Source organism: Terrapene carolina, unplaced genomic scaffold (assembly GCF_002925995.2).
Source record: "Terrapene carolina triunguis isolate 2854851 unplaced genomic scaffold, T_m_triunguis-2.0 Scaffold141, whole genome shotgun sequence".
Taxonomy (NCBI): domain Eukaryota; kingdom Metazoa; phylum Chordata; order Testudines; family Emydidae; genus Terrapene; species Terrapene triunguis.
In genome coordinates this window covers 9,522,642-9,544,220 of record NW_020664492.1, presented here as the reverse complement: position 1 = coordinate 9,544,220, position 21,579 = coordinate 9,522,642, and the positions used below count along the sequence as shown (strand labels likewise).

General features: G+C 39.6%; 1 protein-coding gene across 1 annotated transcript in view; it reads right to left on the bottom strand.

Annotated features, from left to right (window-relative positions):
* The window catches only part of LOC113406807 (neurobeachin-like), a 942,582-nt gene that overhangs the window by 738,191 nt on the left and 182,812 nt on the right, over positions 1-21,579 (bottom strand). Inside the window, exon 8 of the mRNA XM_029911985.1 lies at positions 15,373-15,519. Within this exon, the coding sequence (XP_029767845.1) occupies positions 15,373-15,519 (147 nt within the window). The remainder of the gene's footprint in view (positions 1-15,372; positions 15,520-21,579) is intronic.

The window sequence follows — 21,579 nt, the reverse complement described above, 5'->3', positions numbered from 1 at the left end:
ACCCAGAGACCAGAATAATTTAGTTAGATCTAGTGTGAACACTCCCTATTACTGTTTGCAGCAGGTTCTATGAACATTTTATTCACAATTCAATGCCCTGAATTTCAAAAAGGTTTAGGTTCAAACAAACCCATTTTATTAATAAGTTTAAGATCTGTGCTGCCTACTGGTTTACACTGGTTCAAAAGAGAATTAATGTTCTAGATCACTGCCTGAAAGCCAGACACACACAAGTTAGACATCTCTCTTGCACTTTGTCAGGCTTCTGACAACAGCAGATAGGAAGCTTTTGCCTGAAGGAAGTGATCATAACCTGGAGCTCCCATAAGATCCACACTCGGAATCATCATCAAGGTAAGGGAAGAAACACAATAAATGCTTCTACATAATACTTTGTTACCTATATTGCTAATTGTTAGTCAGGGCCGGCTCTAGGCACCAGCATTCCAAGCATGTGCTTGGGGCAGCACTTTTCAAGGAGCGGCACTCTGGCCCTTTTTTTTTTTTTTTTTTGCTTGAGGCGGCAAAAAACCTGGAGCCGGCCCTGTTGTTAGTATCATGCGGGAAAAGACTCACTGTAGCACTGACGTCCCACTTGTTAAGACAACTCCCATCTTTTCATGTGCTGTAATATTTATACTGCTTTCTGTATTTTTCACTCCATGCATCTGATGAAGTGGTGGAAAGCTTATGCCCAAATACATTTGTTAGTCTCTAAGGTGCCACAAGGACTCTTCATTGTGTATGCACACAGAAAACACACTGACTATTTATATTGCACTAGAGCAGGGGTAGGCAACCGATGGCATCCGTGCAGAAGGCGGCACACGAGCTGATTTTCAGTGGCACTCACACTGCCCAGGTCCTAGCCACCGGTCCGGGGGGCTCTGCATTTTAATTTAATTTTAAATGAAAGGTTTTAAAAATATTTAAGAAGCTATTTACTTTACATACAACAAGTTTAGTTATATATTATAGACTTATAGAAAGAAACCTTCTAAAAATATTAAAATGTATTACCGGCACGCAAAACCTTAAATCAGAGTGAATAAATGAAGACTCGGCACACCACGTCTGAAAGGTTGCCGACCCCTGAACTAGAGCAAATGGCATATATCTGTGATGTTGGCCCATGGAGAGCTTCCATGTCTTCACAAGGTGTGGCCCTTTCCCCATACATGCAAAGAGAGCTGCTCTCGTGTTGGTTTCTATTCATGTTATCTGGACTGAATTTAAAAAAAGCATAGACAAGGACACAAACATTTTAAAAGGTAAATTTAATAGGATAGCAGTAATTTCCTAAAATATCCCACACTGTAGCATCTGTTGATCCTACTCGGAAAAGGTTAAATGGGGTCTACTGTCTCACACAAGCCAAAAAGTCATTAATCCTTGTGGGAACAAGAGGTGGGAATGGCTCCATGAGCAAAGAGGATGGAGGGTGTGGGCTGAGGTCTCCCAAGAGAAGAGCTGTAGCTTCAACTTTCTCCCCAGGCTTCATTGCTTCTAATCTTGGTTCTCTTATTTGTGTTTTCTTTATTAATGAAGACAAGCACCAGGAATAGGGTAAATTTGCAATTTAAATAATATGCATATACTTGTATAGCAGTTTGGGAGAGGCGCCAGATCACACTGCACTGGATAGGGGTGAAATTTGTTTGTGCTGACTAACTTTTAATGATGTATGATGAGAGTCTGAAGAGTTTAAGAGATTATGAGTAGAGCTGGGCAAATTTTTTTTGGTGAATAGTAAATTTGCCAAAAAATTGATTTTTCAGGGCACTGAAACTATTCACAAATTTGAGTCAAATTCAGTGAATAATTTGTCTATTTTTTCCCTGAAACGTAACACTCAAATCACGTTATTTAACCGGGATGATTTTTTTTTGTTTCAGTGATAAAAAAATGAGTTTTGATTTGAAACTCATCTTTTTTCAGGATTTTTCAGTTCAACTGCCAAACCAAAAATCAATTATTTGCTTAGCTCGAATTTTGAGAAATTGTGGGGAGGGTGGTTAAAATTTATTCAACTTTTTTGTACTGTTGAAATACAATGTCACATGTTGTTCTCTGTTTTAGGCAGACAACTAAAGAACTGTACTGAGAGCCCTCAATGGAAGGCATGGAGGATTTTAAAATTTCACAAGGAACCTCATTCATAAGCACTTAGTGTTAAATACTGTAGATGTTTCTTGTTTAAATAAAAATATTTTAACCAATCCAAATAGAAATTCCTCCCTCTTCTCATTTATTTGCACTTCTGCCACTCTTCAGTCCTCCAGCACAAACAGGGAAAGTCAAGAGCTAGCATATCTAGAGTGGAAAAAGACAGGGACGAAAAACATTTCAAGCCTATTTTGTAAAACAAAAGCAGCAAAAAGGGCACCATTATATTTTCCTTTGCAAGTAACATTTAAAGGATTATTTATAAATTCTGTTGAAAAACTAGAAGGGATTCACAGAAGTTCATATATTACATCCACAACAACTAAGTAAAAGTGTTAAAATTGCAAAGTCAAACTGTTAAAGTTAGGAAAAGCCAGAATTAAAGTTCTTTGTGCAGTCTGGCCTCCTTGTGCACCTGAATTATCATAGCCTTTAGCACGATCACATGCTATTCTTTTCCACAGGACCCATGCTTCACTGAGTGCACAGGACAGATGGTGATCAGAGAATGAGTTAGGACCTTTTCTAACTTATGACTTTGCAATCTTAAAAAGTTCTTCTAATGTAGTTTTTTGGATGGAATTTCCTAGGTTTTTAAAAAAGGAAACTGAAAACAAATTAAATTCCATCATGTGGAACCTTTAGATCCACAGCACAGACCTCTGCCACTTAGGCTAACAGAGTCACTGATAGCAGTAGAGGGCTGTTATCCTTTATGTGGGTCAGCTACTATAAGGCACACATTTGCAAGCGGGTTTCACAGGTATTTGCTGACAGCAGAGGAATGCTGACACTCAGGAATCCTAAATCCCATTCTAGGTTCTGAGGGGAGTGTACTCTAGTGGTTCCAAACCCTTCTGCGTCTGTCCCTGTAAGCCGGACCCCATCTGCCCCTGGCCCTGACAGTTTGTTCTGGTCCTGTATCATGATCACTGGAACTAGAGTCAGAGGGCCCACATTCCCTGGATGGACCATCATTGATGAGACATCAGTGGAACTGGAAAATGTGGCGAGTTAGGCTGGAAGCAACTCAGCCACATAGACAAAGCAGTGCACAGGATTTAATAAAGTTCTACTTAATCTGCATTCAGTGTCACTCTGTGTGAATGAAACATGGTGGCAGGGCAGAGCTATGAGATCTATGAAGTGCAGCACCTGGCACCATGAGCCATGGAACTTAGTCTGAAGCCCCCCGGAGCCCTGGATTTTGCAGACACAACCCTAGCCCAATGATGAAGCCAGTGGAAGGAGGAGTTTAAGCTGTACATAGACCTCGCCATGCAGAAGGATGACAACAGCAGGCAAGTAAAACTTTTATTTTACCTTATTGGGCAGTAAGGCAGAGAGGTCTGCAGCACTCTGAAGCTCAACATTACTTCAAGCCTCAGAGCAATCCTAGGAGTCTGAGTGACATACTGCTCCCCAAAGCAGAAAAAAAACCCTGAGGAGCAAAAGGTTTTTCTCTAGAAATCAATGCAAAGGAGAGAGGATTGATTCCCATATTACAGCCTTACACACACTGTCCGTTACATGTAATTTTGAGGACTTGATGGAATCCCTGATTCGGGACAGGATTGTCTGCAGGAGTTGAGATCACCACCTGTGGAAGTGGTTGTTCCATGAAGGTGATCTCACATTAGACCGATGCTTAGACATGGGACATGCAGCAGAAGCCTCAAGGGAAAAGATGAAAGCCAAGAAGGCATAACACCCCCAGAAGTACAAGCAATGAGAAAAAAGCAAAGGAGAGCCAGCAGTCATATGCACAGTTAGATGCATTTACTGTGGGAGACAGCCTAAACGGGCAAAGGAGAAGCACACCACACTAGGACAGAATTGCAAGGAATGAGGCACATTGATCCATTTTAGCATTGTGTGCAAGAGCAGAGGAAGGTCTTCAAAAGATTCACTCAGAGTTGTACAAGAGGGGGATGGCACAACAGAGAGCAGCGATGACATTCTGACTCTCTCGCTGAGTCCAAGAGCATATCAGGTTCAGGTTGTCAGGACAAGAAAACAACAAGGAATACTACCAATCTCCGTGCATACAATAATGTTAATAGTGAAATGCCCTGTACCATTTCAAGAGGATAGTGGGGCCTCCTGCAACATGATTCTTCAGGGTGAACTAGATACAGACATACTCATGAAAGAGAGCAGACCCACTAATTTGTACGAGAGCATAATGCAGCCTGTAGGAAAATGTGGTCTCATACTAACTATCCAGAAAATATCAGATGCCACCAACTGAAGTTTTTAGTGGTGGATGGAAAGCACTACAGATTCCTCTCAGGAAATACAGCCAAGCAAGCCATGGATCTGATCAGGGTGCAGCATCAGAATTTTACAGTTGCAGTGCAAGAAAGCAAAAAGGGGAGTCCAATGCACAACGGAGACAAGTTTAAAAGCATATGGGGATGTTTTCAAAGGCAACAAGTGCCTCAAAGGAAAGCTGCAATTGGAAGTAGACCCCACAGTGGAACCCATGTGCTTACCAAGAAGACAAATTATAGTGGAACTACTTAATTCAATACATGAAGAGCTCAAAAATCTGCAAAGCAGGTAGGGGTATCATAGCACCTGTAGAGGCCAATATAGTCTGGATAAGCAAGATGGTGGTGGTAAAGAAGCCACTGGACCCAAAGCCACTGAACCAGTCACTGAAAAATGCCACTATCCAGTGCCCAGAATTGACAATGTCTTGCCAGAACTTTCCAAAGACAGAAACTTTATATTTTAACGTGAGGAACACATTTTAGCACAAGCCTGGATAAAGCGTCCAGCATGCTGACCTTCGCAACACTATTTGGTCTTGCTACAGATAGCTGTGCATGTCATAGTGCATAACCCCAGAATGAGAAGTGTTCCGGAAAAGACTCACCCAACTGCTAGAAAACCTGCCTGGGGATTAAAATAATTGCAGATTCTAGCCTCACTACAGGTGCAGGGAGCAATGATACAGAAGCTGGATCTAGAGGAGACCATGACAGAAAACTGCAAGCTTTTCTACAGCGATGCAGGTTTAGGAACATAAAACCCAACCCAGAAAAAATGTGACTCAAACAGCTTGAGATGACATAGATTGGACATCTGCTCACAGAAGGGGGAATGAAAGCAGATCCCAAGAAGATCAATGCAGTCAGAGGCTCCAGTGGATGTGAAAAGGGGTACAGGTCTTCATAGGAATGATAAATTTTCTGGTTGCAGCAGCACCCCCCATACATCAGCTCACAAGACAGAACGTTGAGTGGGACTGGGCTGGTCCCCAAAATCAAGCATTTGACGTGTTGAAACAAAAGATAACAGATGCCCCAGCCCTGAAGTACTACCAGAATAGAGATCAGATATTGTCCAGGAAGATTACTGGTACATGACACCCTGACCAGGGCATACATACCCAGTATCACCAATCTGAGCATGCAGGATGAAATTACATTTTGAGGACACAGAGCTGTCTCTCCGCCTCATTACATAAGAATGTCATACCTGGATATTGACAGCTGTCTTAGATGGGCTTGAGTGTGTGTTTACTGGCTGGGAACAAATACACAACTCCGCTCCTTGACAGAGAGGTACGACACCTGCCAGTTGTGTGATAACTGCCAGCTGAAAGAGACTGTTACCACATGAGCTGCCCTCCTGACCATGGGAATAGGTGGAAATAAACTTATTTACCTTCAAAGAAAAGCAGTACTTGATTACAGTGGACTACTATTCAAATTTTTGGGGATGTCAATGCCCTGCCTGATACAAAAAGCAAGTCAGTGATTGGCAAACTGAAGGCCCACTTTGTGAGATATGCATTCCAGAGTATTCACCAACAACAGACCCCAATTTCCCAGAGAAAAATTCCAGGAATTTGACCACCACCCCTTCTCCCCAGCGTACACACAGATTAATGATAATGTAGGATCAGCTGTGAAAACAGCTAAGAGACCATTAAACAAGGTTGTTTCTTGTTGTTAGCATTTTTGGCACACAAGAATACCCCATCACAAGGGTACCAAAACAATCCAGCGCAGCAACTATAGGACAAAGGACCAAAATCCTGATACCAATGAGGGGAGACCTGTTGCAGCCAGAAAGATGGAGATACCACAGAGAGAAGATGGCCACCAATCAGAAAAAACAGGAACCAGAGTACAACAGCTCAGTCATAACCTACAAGCCGTGGAGACCGGCTCTCCTATGAGGATTCAGCCATTAGAAAGACACCAGAAAGAGTGGACTAAAGGAATCATGAAGGGGGCATAGATTCATAGATTCATAGATTCTAGGACTGGAAGGGACCTCGAGAGGTCATCGAGTCCAGTCCCCTGCCCGCATGGCAGGACCAAATACTGTCTAGACCATCCCTGATAGACATTTATCTAACCTACTCTTAAATATCTCCAGAGATGGAGATTCCACAACCGCCCTAGGCAATTTATTCCAGTGTTTAACCACCCTGACGGTTAGGAACTTTTTCCTAATGTCCAACCTAGACCTCCCTTGCTGCAGTTTAAGCCCATTGCTTCTTGTTCTATCCTCAGAGGCTAAGGTGAACAAGTTTTCTCCCTCCTCCTTATGACACCCTTTTAGATACCTGAAAACTGCTATCATGTCCCCTCTCAGTCTTCTCTTTTCCAAACTAAACAAACCCAATTCTTTCAGCCTTGCTTCATAGGTCATGTTCTCAAGACCTTTAATCATTCTTGTTGCTCTTCTCTGGACCCTTTCCAATTTCTCCACAAAAGTGTCATCTAGCTCACACGAGTTGACTACACAAAAGGGACAAGTAATCCAAAGGAACAGGAGGCACTTGCAAGCCAACAGACACCATCCAGGGAAAACCTACAGAAATAGAGATAATCACAGAACCAAGACACAGAACCATCTGGAGGCCAACGTAACAGGGAGGGAAGAAATTCCACAGAGTAGTAGTTTGATGCCAAACACTAGCTAGTTTCTCCTGAACATTCGTGAACTGAGATTTTCAAAGGCTTTCGACCAAATAGGGTAGATTTTCACACAAGAAAAGGCACGTCCCTGATGCCAGAGCAAGTTTGTTTGTTTACATAGTTAAAATAACTTATTTTCCCTAGTCAAATTCTTCAGAACCATTTGCTGAAATAACCCAACAAAATTCAGCCACAGGCAGGTACCTGGGATGGAAAATTTCAACCTAAACAGTTAAAGTTTAGCAAAGTTATAAGCAACTGAAAACAGGGTCTTACAAGAAGCAACCTGTTGGTTTTGCTTCTTTTATATATCCTGCTAGGTTCCACTACAGCAGTCTACCAACTTCAGGAATAAGGAAAGAGGCCTGATTACATAGTGCAATCATCACATTAATTCTGTTTATTATCACCTAAATTAGCTAGTTGAGCTGGGACATTTCTAATTTCAGCAGAATTATATTTCTACAATAGACAGTGATATTCGGCCTATAATGAAAACAAAACAAATGTTTTAACTAATTAAACCATCATACTGCACTATTTCCAGTTCTTCACACATACCAGGATTAGTGTTATGCACAGACTAAGATCAAAAGTGTATGATAAAATTAACCATAGGGGATGTTATTTCAACATTACTACTACTGTATTTGAGATTTGATAGTCACCTCACCAAAACCTGCTGCATGGTTGATCACTTATGAAACATTGTGGTTGACAGTAAAATTAATGTTTTAACTGATTCATATTAAGTAATCATATCTTACTATGATTCCTGCAAAATTGTATAAGAAAAGTGAATTTTTATTGGAAATTTTTGTACTACATTACACAAATTCTTAGACTGAAGGTATAGACTAATTTTATCATGCAACAATTATGAGATATAGGATCATATACTGTAAATCGTTGGCTGTTTGTTATCAGTGAATGAAGAATGTCATATTTAATTAAATTAAGTACTCCACAGCCTCTCAATACTGCTCTATGATGCAGTCAGTATAATGTTTTCAATCAACCAAAATAAAAATATTAATCTAAAAGAGGAATATCATTAACATTAAAACTGCAATGCGTCATCCAAAGTAATTTAAACGATTTTCTACACAAGTCATTATTTAAATTAAATAAGATAAAAGAAAGATCCTTACCAGTAAATGTACATCACCAAATACATTGCCTCTGTAGATCCACAGTGTAAGAGTTTTGTGCCATGCCTTGCAAGCCATAAAACAGTTAGTAGTAAAACCATTAGGGGAGGCTTATACACTCCAGAACCAAAGGCTTATAGATGCCTCACTCCCTATACAACTCCTATTCTGACTCTTAAGAATGGAAAAGAGAAGTTCAGTGCAGATCTGCAAATGCACTACATTCAAAGAACTCAATTTAATAGAATCTAATCTTCCTTTCTCTATCATAAACTGCCTCTGCAGATTTTCTCTCTATATAAGACTATTCAGCAATATCACAATCCAGAATGAGAATGAGGACCAGCAAGATCAAGCAACAGATTTCCGGAATAAGAATGCTCCTTTCTTGAGAGCTTGACTGTATGAAGCATAGCTTCTTTTTCTTCCCATTTAAAAGAAAGGGTTAGAACTGAGGACTTGCTATGGCAGCCATGTGCACCATGGATGGTCTAGATCAGGGGTAGGCAACCTTTCAGAAGTGGTGTGCCGAGTCTTCATTTATTCACTCTAATTTAAGGTTTCGCGTGACAGTAATACATTTTAACGTTTTTAGAAGGTCTTTTTCTCTAAGTCTAATATATAACTAAACTATTGTTGTATGTAAAGTAAATAAGGTTTTTAAAATGTTTAAGAAGCTTAATTTAAAATTAAATTAAAATGCAGAGCCCCCTAGACCGGTGGCCAGGACCTGGGCAGTGTGATTGCCACTGAAAATCAGCTCGCGTGCCGCCTTTGGCACGCGTGCCATAGGTTGCCTACCCCTGGTCTAGATAATACTTAGTCCTGTCATGAGTGCAGGGGACTGGACTAGATAACCTCTCGAGGTCCCTTCCAGTTCTATGATTCTATGATACTTAGGACCCAGCAAAGCAGAAGGATCAGAAGTTCTGGAACACTACTTCTCTTTTCCCCCCCTCTGTTCTGAGGCTCAGGCCTTTAAAAAGGTCCTCCTTTCACAACACCAAACTGCTTTGACTGTCCTCTATGATCCAAGGATTTCTGCTGAAAAGTAAAAATGGAACACTCAGCCTAGTAGGGCATATCCAGGTGAAAGGCCAATTCTTCTGTCAGCAACACGTTCAGTCTATGAATCTTATCTTCCTCATTCTTGAGATGAAGGCAGTGCCACTTTAATGGACTCCAGTCAGACACAGGGGTCTGCAATAGATACCTTGCTACTCCAAAATGAACACATCTTGAGCCTTTTGTGGATTCAAAATATTGCTGATTGCACCAAGAGCTCAGCTGTGCTAAACCAATTTTTAAGCTAGTAGTTGATTTGTACTTCTTATAAAAATGTTCTTTGTGTAACAGAGTAAACAGAAAACAGAAGAGATACGGGGAAAAGGAAGATTAAAAGTGAAGAATTCTGTGGAGATGGTATTTCTAAGGAAATGTAGGACACAGCGGCTGGATCAGACTAATGTTCCATCTAGTTCAGTAACCCATCTCCGACAACAGCCAGTTCCAGATGATTCAGAATAAGGTGAAAGAAAACCCCAAATGGACTATGGAATAATCTCCCCCCAGGGAAAATTTCTTCCTAGTCCTAGGAAGTTAGTGATTGGCTTCTAATCTGAAGAATGAGCATTTATGTCCTTTACAATATTTTATCCCTTCTAATGTAGCTATCAATATTTTTTATTATTTATAAACATACTGGTTTTCACACAACTGAACTCTAGGCATATTTTCAGTTTTAATAGAGAAATCACTAGAGCCAAAGTGTTTCTAAACTTGTACCAGTCATATGTAGAGGCATTAACATCAGGGTGGATTAAAATCAATGATTTAAAAAAAAAATTTAAAAATCAGATTTTTTTTTATTTAAATCAGTTTTTTTTATAGGTTTTTTTCTTCAAAAAGCATTGTATCTAAAGATAGTTTTAATTAAGATACATTATAGCTCAAATGCACGATGTCAAAACTTTTTCAGCAGCTACCCAATTGCCCCCTTTCTCTCCTGTTAATCAAACTACTGGTCCGGAATCCATACTGCATCGTTTGCTAGAATAAAAGACACCCCCATACAAAGTCATATTAACCTCAATTTTTGATAGAAAAAACTCTTCCAGCTTTGTCAAAGTTGTTTTCATCCCATATTTAAATCATATTAGGGTGGATAGAAATCAGATTTTTTTTAATTTAAAAAAAATTTATTTTTTTTACCTAAATCAGATTTTTTTGATAAAATGTTTTTTGAGGAAAAAACCTATCTAAAGATAGTTTTAATTAAGATACATTATAGCTCAAAGATATCTCATCATGGAATAGGGATTATAAATTCTAATTCTACAGTATGAGACAATATATTCATGTAATGTTTAAGAAAAGTTTTGTAAATGAGTTCCAATAGTTCATGGATTAGGGACCCAATTTTATGGGGTTCCACAGGCTTCTGTATAGATTATTTAGGTTAATCTTTCTATCTACCCAATTGGACTCAGTGCTCAGTGTAGAAGATACCATCAGAGATGCTTAGTTTTGCAGTTCTCAAACTGTGGATTTCTCTCCCCAGAGGTAACGTGCTTGTTACCAGCAAAAAATGTTTTTTAAATAAATAAATATATAGAGGTGAGAAATAACAGACCTCAACTCTATTGTCCCTCTGCTAATTTGTGTACACAGAGTAAAGCCCTTATCTCTCTCTAAAGTGCAAAGTTTCAAAAAGTTCAATGAATAGAAGATTGTTGGGGGCGGAATAGATCTGGACAAGGAGAAGAAGTCTGGCGATAAATGTGAGAAGCGAGGGACATATGCTTGTTTTGTTAAAATATTATATGTTTGCTGCTGAAGAAAAAAATCCAGAATATATAACGTTGTTGTTTTAGTTAAATAAAACAATTTACATGCTCTGTCTGGTGATGATTAGCCTGTTGAATTGGAGATAGTTCACCTCCCAATGACTTCATAAATATCTGCTTCAATTACCTTTGGTAAATGAAATAACCAAACAATCATTCATTTTCTAATATAGCTGTAAAACTAATCTGAAAAGTTTTCAAAATAAATCACTGTTTACAAATGTATAGTGTGTACCTTCTAAAAATGAAACCTACATCTATCTCTGAGTTATGAAGAATATGTATTAAAGTTATAACAACCAACAAGAATGCACTTTTATGTAGAAAAACATGATTAAATCGAGTCTTCCTGTCTAGTAATTTAAATCAAATCCACCCTGATTAATATATTCCAATGATTAGGGTGACCATATTTTCCCAAAGGGAAAAAACTCTCCTCCCTGGCATGTGGGGCCAGCCTGAGACCCCCCTGCCACCCACCCGCTCAGCCCAGCCTGAGCCACTCTCCTGAGCCCTTCCTCCCACACTGTACCCCGCTGGGGGTCGCACCCCACTTTTTGGCAAAACTGTGCATTTGTCCAGTTGATCAGTTGGCAAGAGCAAACCGGACAAGTGTCCAGTTTTGCCAAAAAAAGTCAGGACAGCCGGGACAGCACTTAAAAAAGGGATTGTCCCACCCAAAACGGGATGTATGGTCACCCTACCAATGATCTATAAGACATATAGGATTGAGAATAATATGGTGTTACTGAGACCCAATTATTTAGGGATGTCGATACCAACACTGTATTTTCTGTATATATATTAAAAATTTTGGTATTAATCATTAACAGATAAATGTTCAGAATTGAGCAGCCTTTTATTTGAGCATCTGAGCATCCTCATCACTGTTTTGTAAAGTGGCCTTAATTCTGAATCTTAGTATATTTATGACTTTGGCATCCTTCTTAATTGTCTGGTATAATTTTGATAGCACCTCAGGCAGACATCTTTTCTATTTTTGTTCCTATCTACCTGACTTACTCTTTTTTTGTGACTGCTAAGAGATGTTCCTGCTGCTAGGCTTTTTTAGTACATTATCGATTTACAGCAGTATACTAATCTATCATGTCACCTTGCTCAAAAAAGTAAGGGTTCAAATGCTTTTAAACCAAGTCTAAGAGAAGAGAGTATGCTGTCTTCTATTAACCTTGCAGTTGTTAAAGTAACAAGAATAAAAATTATGAATACATGGGGTCTCAGAACACACAGAAAGACCATTTCTTCAGGGAGGAACCAGACCTAAATATTTCAGAGTGGTAGCCATGTTAGTCTGTATCAGCAAAAAGAATGAGGAGTACTTGTGGCACCTTAGGCCTGGTCTACACTAACCCCCCAATTCGAACTAAGGTACGCAACTTCAGCTACGTGAATAACGTAGCTGAAGTCGACGTACATTAGTTCGAACTTACCGCGGTCCAGACGCAGCAGGCAGGCTCCCCCTTCGACTCCGCGTACTCCTCACGCCGAGCAGGATTACCGGAGTCGACGGCAAGCACTTCTGGGTTCGATTTATCGCGTCCAGACAAGACGCGATAAATTGAACCCAGAAGTTCAATTGCCTGCCGCCGAACCAGCGCGTAAGTATAGACAAGCCCTTACAGACTAACAAATTTATTTGAGCATAAGCTTTTGTGGGCTAAAACCCACTTCATTGGATGCATGCAGTGGAAAATACAGTAGGTAGATATATATACACACACACAGAGGACATGAAAAAATGGGTGTTGCCATACTAACTATAATGAGAGTAATCAGTTAAGATGGGCTATTATCAGCAGGAGAAAAAAAAACTTTTGTAGTGATAACAGTAGGGGGGGAAATTAGCATGGGGAAATAGGTTTTACTTTGTGTAATGACCCATCCACTCCCAGTCTTTATTCAAGCCTAATTTAATGGTGTCCAGTTTGCAAATTAATTCCCATTCTGCACTTTCTCGTTGGAGTCTGTTTTTGAAGTTTTTTTGTTGGCGATTGCGACTTTGAAGTCTGTAATCGAGTGACAATGGAGGTTGAATTGTCTAAGAGGAATAAAGGAAATTGGTTTTGGGGCAGTATGGTAGTGGACACATGAAAACCTTCTATCATTTCCAAAAGACACTTCACTGAGGTAATTTCTCAGCATGCCATCTAGAAGAACTGTATTCCTTCATACTTCTCACTAACTTCCCTTATTCCTCATCAAAATGCTTCTCCTGTGACACCCCAAAACTATATTGTGCCAGTTTTACACTTTGATATTATCATCCAAGATGGTGAAATAGCTCAGAGATAAGTAAATACCCCCAACCTTTGTCTAAAATATATGATCTTTACTTTGGGGTTTTTGTGCATCTCAATTGTTTTTCTATCCAAGCACAGACATGTAGAGTTTGAAAAGCCACTACAAAAAATCTCTTCTAGTGTTTCCAGCCCAGGATAATAACTACAGAGTTTTCATATAGCTGGGCAACATCTGGATACTTATCGGAACTGACCTACAAACCTTTTGAGAAGTTTCCAGAATTGTGTGTTCTAATATGGCAGACTACAAATTCTGCAGCTTTTTTTTAATTGAGTTTTTAAATTAATTAAATATGAAAATAAGTCATACAGTCAGTACCCATTTACTGTGATATTATACTTCATTATACACGGTCACTACATTTTCTAGTTCTCTGTATAACAGCAACTTTATATACAATGCATAATAGAAGTTGACAAGAAGGAATTTTGAGATTTTGGCAGCTCAGAAGTGAAACAACACTTTCAGCATGGGGGATGTGCACCAGACCACCTGGAATTGTGAGAGAAACCTGGTAGTTGTATGATTCTAATAAAATGATCTGCAGTGAACGAATTAAAGTTAGTATTTAAACTGTCTGCTTTTGTTTTTGGAGTTCACAGATCCCAGAATGATTATTCCAAACTTTCTGCAAACTCCAGTAGGAATTGTTTAATTGATTTATCCTTAATGTTGGCAAGATTATCATTACAAACATCAGGATTAGATATCTAATTTTTCTATAAAGGAAAGCTTATATCTCATTGCACAATATCACTGCAAGTGTTGACCAATGAATAGATACCACAACCATAATAAATGAGACAAGATCTCGGACACAAAACAGTGAACTAAAGCAACTTTCATTCCACTAAGCATTAACATACACAGTCTACTAGGTATTGTGTTTTGTTTCACTGCTAGTGAATATGATTGTTTCGAATTCCAGAAAAACCTACAAATACCAGTCACATAGGACATATTTCCTATTATCTATGTACCTCACATATACTCTCCTATTCATATAATACACATAGCATGAGAGACATTTATAGTCTCACTGTATATCACGACAACTTTGTTTTTACAGGATCATTTTCCTAATGTAATACCAAATGTTAATGGAGTTTAAATGTATCTTACCTTATTTTCATCTGTTAATTTAAATTCTGTATTTTGCACATACATAGCACCTGACTTCTGAGGGACTCAAAGTGCTTTAAAAACAATACCAAAAGTTTTACCATTTTACAAACGGGGAAACTGAGTCTCAAAAAGATTGACACTATGTCACCAAAGAGGAGTCTGGAATAGAATCCAGCTCTGTCTCCCATCCTCATGCCTTAACTGCTGCAGTTAGACAAACCAGCTAAAATAATGCTATTTACAGTTTCCACAGAAAATAATAAATATTGCTTTTATCAGAGAACAAAGTAACGTATGTACCGTCAATTTGTCGAAAATATTAGCGTGATGGCATCAGCACAACCATGAAAACCAAAGGACCACTAATATTTCAACTGCAGAACCATTTTAAACTCTGAATTTGCACTTTATAAGAGTAGATGGTTACATTTTGATCCGTCTTGGTCTGTTACCTCTCTCTGAGTTTGGGGTACAAAACAATAAAAAGGCTTGATTTCCCTTGTTTGGAATAGAATATAATTGCAATTTCACATGATTTCTTTTTGACCCAAACACACATTGTACACTCAAGTATGCTTGAAAGGAAAACAAAATTTAGTGAATCTTTTAAAAAGCTGGTTGAATTTCTGATTGGTAAAGACACAGATGTGGAAAACACAGATGTGGTTTATATTTCATTGAGAACATTTCACAAACCTCCACTCAAGCAGTCCCAAAAGAGGTGCAGTCAAACAAAATCTTTGGCTAAAAAAATAAAAATACCTCATTGTGTTTTTAATTGGAAAACTATTTTTATATTTGTGAAATAAATTAAGTTATTACCTTATATCCAGGTCCTAACTGATGTATTGCAAATATCTGTGCTGGATTGAGTGCTTCAGTGAACACATATACTGCTCCAAGTTGACCACAAAACACTCTATTTGCATCAGCTGTCTCTGAAGAGCCAAGAAAACATTTATCATAGCTCTGTATAAAAAAGAAGAAATTTTAATGAATTTAAAATACACAGTGGATATTCAAAGAAACAGTCCTGGTTTATTTTTTACCAACAAAATAAACTAGATTATTGAATAAAGTAATATCGAGAAAAGAAAAAATAACTTTAATTAGTGTAACCCTCTCTGGAGCTGGTTGTTCCTGTCATATTACTCAGAGCCTCAAAAGCAATGGCTACAGAGGCTGAGGACTAAGTTTCCAAGATTGCCTAGAGTTCAGGGTGAAGATTGAACAAGTTGAAAGCTACTACAAGAACCATTCATAAACCAGAACCCAGAGACAACGAGTTTTGTTTTACTTTCGGCTATTTTTGGTTTTGGCTGTTGTTGGGTGGACCAGAAACGTTGAACTCTGTTCGTGGTTACTGCATTGTTAAAAGGATGTCAGCCCATGAGACCAACTTCACAGGAGGCTGAGGAGGCCAGGCTACCAAGAGCCAACCTAATTTTCTATTGGACTCCAGACCAGTGAGCCTCAGGAAGAAACTACCCTTTTAGGGCGAAGACCTCATAAGGAATTCTATGTCTATTTATTTTATGTGCGCGTTTTAAGCCAGCCAACAATTACAGTGCTGCATCACCCAGTAAAGAACTGATTCTCAACTCACTATCTGCCCAGGCGGGCTTTGGGAGGGAGCAGCGAGGTCTGGGCTGATTGTAAATGCTGGGAGGAGAAGGGTGTAAGATTGTTATTTGATTATTCTAGTTACTTCTTCTCTTTCCTTATCCCTTACCCTTTGTTCCCTGTACCTAATAAAGTTCCCTCTGCTGTTGTACTGTTACTTTGGGAATAGTGATAATTATTTTATTTTTTGCATATTGTACTACAATCCTAGTATATTATCTGTTAGTAAACATTTTCCCAAGGGAAAGCCTGCTTGTGTTCCAGGCAATAAGGGGCACCTTGGTTGGAGGCACCAGGTTCCAAGATAGAGAACTCAGGACCCAAACTCCTAAAGTGAGAAGGGAGAAATCACTCCAAGCAGCAAGGAGAAGGCTTAAGACACGCCTCAGGGCTGGGATTACATTAGTTATTACAAGCATTTTTCTATTATGACTGATTGCCATGGTTGGTTTTCATTCACATTCTTCTTCCAGTAGTAAAAACAAATAGCCAATTCAGAAGTATCAAGCATTCTCCTACATTTGGACCCAGAACACATGAAATATTCAAATTTGTCTCCTTTTATTCTAGAATTGCAAATAGGTATTCAGTCATAACTACACACTGGTGTTCAATGAATTAAAAAAACACCTTCTTCCTTGCATATTCTTCTTTCTGAGTTAACAAGGAAAATAATTGTTTATCATACTGAATGAAAACTTGTACAACTGCTAACTGTGGTATGTAACCTATCATTAAAATCAGCTTCTGTACCAGATGATTGTAAAATAGCTAATGTGACACCAACTTTTTAAAAAGGCTCCAGAGGTGATCCTGGCAATTGCAGGCCAATAAGCCTAACTTCAGTACCGGGCAAACTGGTTGAAACTATAGTAAACAGAATTGTCAGACACTTAGATGAACATGATTTGTTGAGGAAGAGTCAACATGGTTTTTGTAAAGGGAAATCATGCATCACCAATCTACTAGAATTCGCTGAGTGTGTCAATAAGTGTGTGGACAAGGGTGATCTAGTGGACATAGTGTACTTAGATTTTCAGAAAGCCTTCGAAAAGGTCCCTCAGCGAAGGCTCTTCAGCAAAGTAAGCTGTCATGGGTTAAGAGGGAAGGTCCTCTCATGGATTAGTAACTGGTTAAAAGATAGGAAACAAAAGGGTAAATAAATGGTCAGTTCTCAGAATGGAGAGAGGTAAATAGTGGTGTTCCCCAGGGGTCTGAACAGGGACCAGTACTATGCAAAATATTCATAAAAGATCTGGAAAAAGGGATTAACAGTGAGGCAGCAAAATTTTCAGATGATACAAAACTACTCAAGATAGTTAAGTCCCAGGCAGACTGCGAAGAGCTACAAAAGGATCTCACAAATCTGAGGGACTGGGCAACAAAATGGAAGATGAAATGCAATGTTGATAAATGCAAAGTAATGCATATTGAAAAACATCATCCCAACCATACATATAAAGTGATGGGGTCTCAATTAGCTGTTACCACTCAAGAAAGAGATCTTGGAGTCATTGTGGATAGTTCTCTGAAAACATCCACTCAATGTGCAGCAGCAGTCAAAAAAGTGAACAGAATGTTGGGAATCATTAAGAAAGTGATAGATAACAAGACAGAAAATATCATATTGGCTATATATAAATCCATGGTACGCCCACACCTTGAATACTGTGCGCAGATGTGGTCACCCCATCTCAAAAAAGATATATTGGAATCGAAAAAGCTTCAGAAAAGGGCAAAAAAATGATTGGGGTATGAGGAGCGATTAAGAAGACTGGGACTTCTCAGCTTGGAAAAGAGATGACTAAGGGGGAATATGAAAGAGGTCTATAAAACCATGACTGGTGTGGAGAAAGTAAATAAGGAAGTGCTATTTACTCCTTCTCATAACTAAGGCTACATTTTAGTCATGGGTATTTTTAGTTAAAGTCATGGACAGATCATGGGCAGTAAACAATAATTCATGGCACGTGATCTGTCCATGACTTGTACTATATACCCCTGACTAAATCTTGGGGGTGGGGGGGGCAGCCCAGGGGTGTCATGGGGGGCAGCCTGGGGGTGCAGAGGGTGCTGGGTGGGTGGCCCAGGTGACTACAGGCACTGGGGGGGCAGCCTGGAATCCCCACTGGTGTGGGGGGGGGGGCGGCAGGGCTGATAGGCTCCCTACCTGACTCCGTGCCTCCCCGGAAGTGTCAACATCCCCCTCTCTCAGCTCCTAGGCGGTGGCACGGCCAGACAGCTCTGCGCACTGCATCCACCCCAAGCGCCAGTTCCGCAGCTGGCATTGGCTGGGAACTGTGGCCAATGGGAGCTGCGGGGTGGTATCTGCAGGCAGAGGCAGCGCATGGAGCAAGGAGCTGAGGGAGGGAAATGTCGACGCTTCCAGAGAGCCTCCCGAGGTAAGCACTGCCCAGAGCCCTCACCCCCTCCCGTGCCCCAACCCCCAGCCGTGAGTCCCCTCCCACACCCAAACTCCTGCTGCTACTGGGGGAAAGGGGTGCAGTGGGCTGAGACTGCTCCAGCAGCAGCTTTCAGCCGACCCAGAACCTGCCTGAGTTGCTCAGGTGGCCCCGGGGCCAGCCATACCGGCCGCTGCAGAAGTCACGGAAGTCCAAGAAAGTCACGGAATCCGTGACAAACTTGCAGCCTTACTCATAACACAAGTACTAGGGTTCACCAAATGAAATTAATAGGCAAGACTTAAAAGAAAGAAAAGAAGGCATTAAAAGAAAGAAGGCATTTCTTCACATAATGCACAGTCAATCTGTGGAACTCCTTGCCACAGGATGTTGTGAAGGCCAAGACTATAACAGGGTTCAAAAACGAACTAGATAAGTTCATGGAGGATAGGTCCATCAATGGCTATTACAAGTAACCATTTCCAGTGTTTTTCTGGTGTTTACTGCATGAACACCAATTTCTTCTAAAAAAAATCACTAGTGTTTTATCAGAGTTAATTGATTAAAATAAAAAATCAGAAGCCCTGTATACATTGTACAGCATCTAAAATGATGGAAACACAACCTGACTGTGCCCTCTAGGTGATACAACAATATTAACAATATCATTTAATAACGGTGGATAAAATAATTGTTTTTTAAATTTAAAATGATTTTATTTACACTATTTTTATTTAAATCAAATAAGTTTATTTTAAAAAAAATAAACCTGTTTAAAATTCAATATAAAATATAACAACATATGTCAAGGTATAAACTTGCTATATATTCTATAGATTAGAAGAGACCACAAGGGTCATCTAGTCTAAGCCCTACCAAGACACAGGATTTGTTGTGTCTAAACCATCCATGACAGCCTCCTTTTGAAAGCCTCCAGCGAAGGCGTTTCCACAACCTCCCGAGGCAGTGTGTTCCATTGTCCTACTGTTCTTACAGTTAGGAAGTTTTTCCTGAGAATTCATCTAAATCTGCTATGCTGTAGTTTAAACCCATTGCTTCTTGCCTTGCCCTCTGCGGCAAGAGAGAACAACTTTTCTCTTTTTTATGACAGCCTTTCAAATATTTGAAAGCCGCTGTTATGCCCCCTCAATCTCCTCTTTTCCAAACTAAACATACCCAGTTCCTTCAGCCTTTGCTCGTATAGCTTGCATTCCATCCCTTTGATCATTTTTGTTGCTCCCCTCTGGATCATTTCCAGTTTCTTCACATCCTTTCTATACATTAGTGACCAAAATTGGACACAGTACTCTGGCTGAGGCCTAACTAGTGCCAAGAACAGCAGTATTATCACCTCCCGTGACTTGCATGCTATGCCTCTCATTAATGCAACCTAAAATTACCTTTGCTTTTTTTGCAACAGCATCACATTACTGACTCATGTTGAAGTTGTGATCCGCCACAACTCCAAGAGCCTCCTCAGCAGTGTAGTTACCAAACCAGTTATACCCCATTCTATATTGAGTGATTATCTATGACTTCCACTCTTAGAGATTGAAAAGCAGTTTACAGATGGAGGTGGGTATTGAAGTCTTACATAAAGACAGATCAAAGTACTACTCTACCAAAGGCTGTATCTTTTCAAGTTGCCTGTCCAATTACATAAGGTTTTCTGAAAGTATTAACAGAAGCTCATGTGGCTGCCTTACAATTTCTAAAATGGAGGCATTATTAAAGGAAGTTACAGAAGCATCTTGGGCCCTTGTACAATGGGTTCTAATTACTAATGGGGGATCCTGACCTGCAAGCATATAGCACAATTTAATGTCTTGAAATTCAATTTGAAAGCTTCTGAGAATAAATCTGTTTACCTTTAACTCTCTTGGCATATGACACAATACATTTGGAAGAATGCCTAAAAGATTTAGTTCAATTTAGATAAAAGGCTAAAACTCTAGATATATCTAAAGAATGCAGAGTCCTTTTCATTCTACTGGCATGAGGTTTTGGACAAAATATTGTTAAGTTAACTGACTGGTTAACATTACACTGGTCTTAGGTAGGAGACTCAGATAAGGCCTAAATGAAACCTTATCCATATGAAAAATTATATAGGGAGAACCTGACATCAAAGTATTAAATTTACCCATGCTACAGAAGTAATCACTACTAAAAATACTGTTTTCACAGATTGAAGACTTGACAGGTAGTGAAAAGCCCAAATGAGGTTTTCATTAACCTAGCCAATACAATAGTCAGATCCCATGGAGCATGTGGATCCTTTATAGGTAGAAATACTTTAGCCAGATGCTTAAGAAATCGTTTAGTAATAGGATGAGAAAATATATTATAACCATAATCTTAGGATGTTATGCAGATACAGGTGCTAGATGCACTTTAATGGAAAACATTGACAATCTAGAGAATTTTAAGGATAGAAGGTAATCTAAAATGAAAGTAACATCAGTTTTTTATTATCATCTATTAAAACTGCTTAAGAAAAGGTTTTTAGTCTTATTCAAGCAGCTAGAATCCAGGCTGTCAGATGTAGGGATGCCAAGAGGAAGATTTGTCCCTTTGTTCTGTGATATGAAGTCAGCAATCAGAGGAAGGGTGATCAGTGAATGTATCAACAACCTGATCAGGTCTGGAAACCAATATAGCCTGGGCCATGCTGGTGCAATGAGATTTATGGAAGTTGAGTCTTGACTGAGTTTCACTGCAGAAGTTATTGGAATCAACTGTACTGGAGGGTAAGCCTAATGAAAGCCTAGGGACCGTGAATGCATCAGCTATAGAGCCTGGACTGATCCCTGCCTTTGAGCAATACCTCTGACACTTTTTGTTGACGTTTGTGGCAAACCAATGCACATGAGATCATTTCCTAGGGTTACCATACGTCCTCTTTTTCCCCGGACATGTCCGGCTTTTCGGCACTCAAACCCCCGTCCGGGGGGAATTGCCAAAAAGCCGAACATGTCCGGGAAAATGGCGGCTCTGCTCCTCC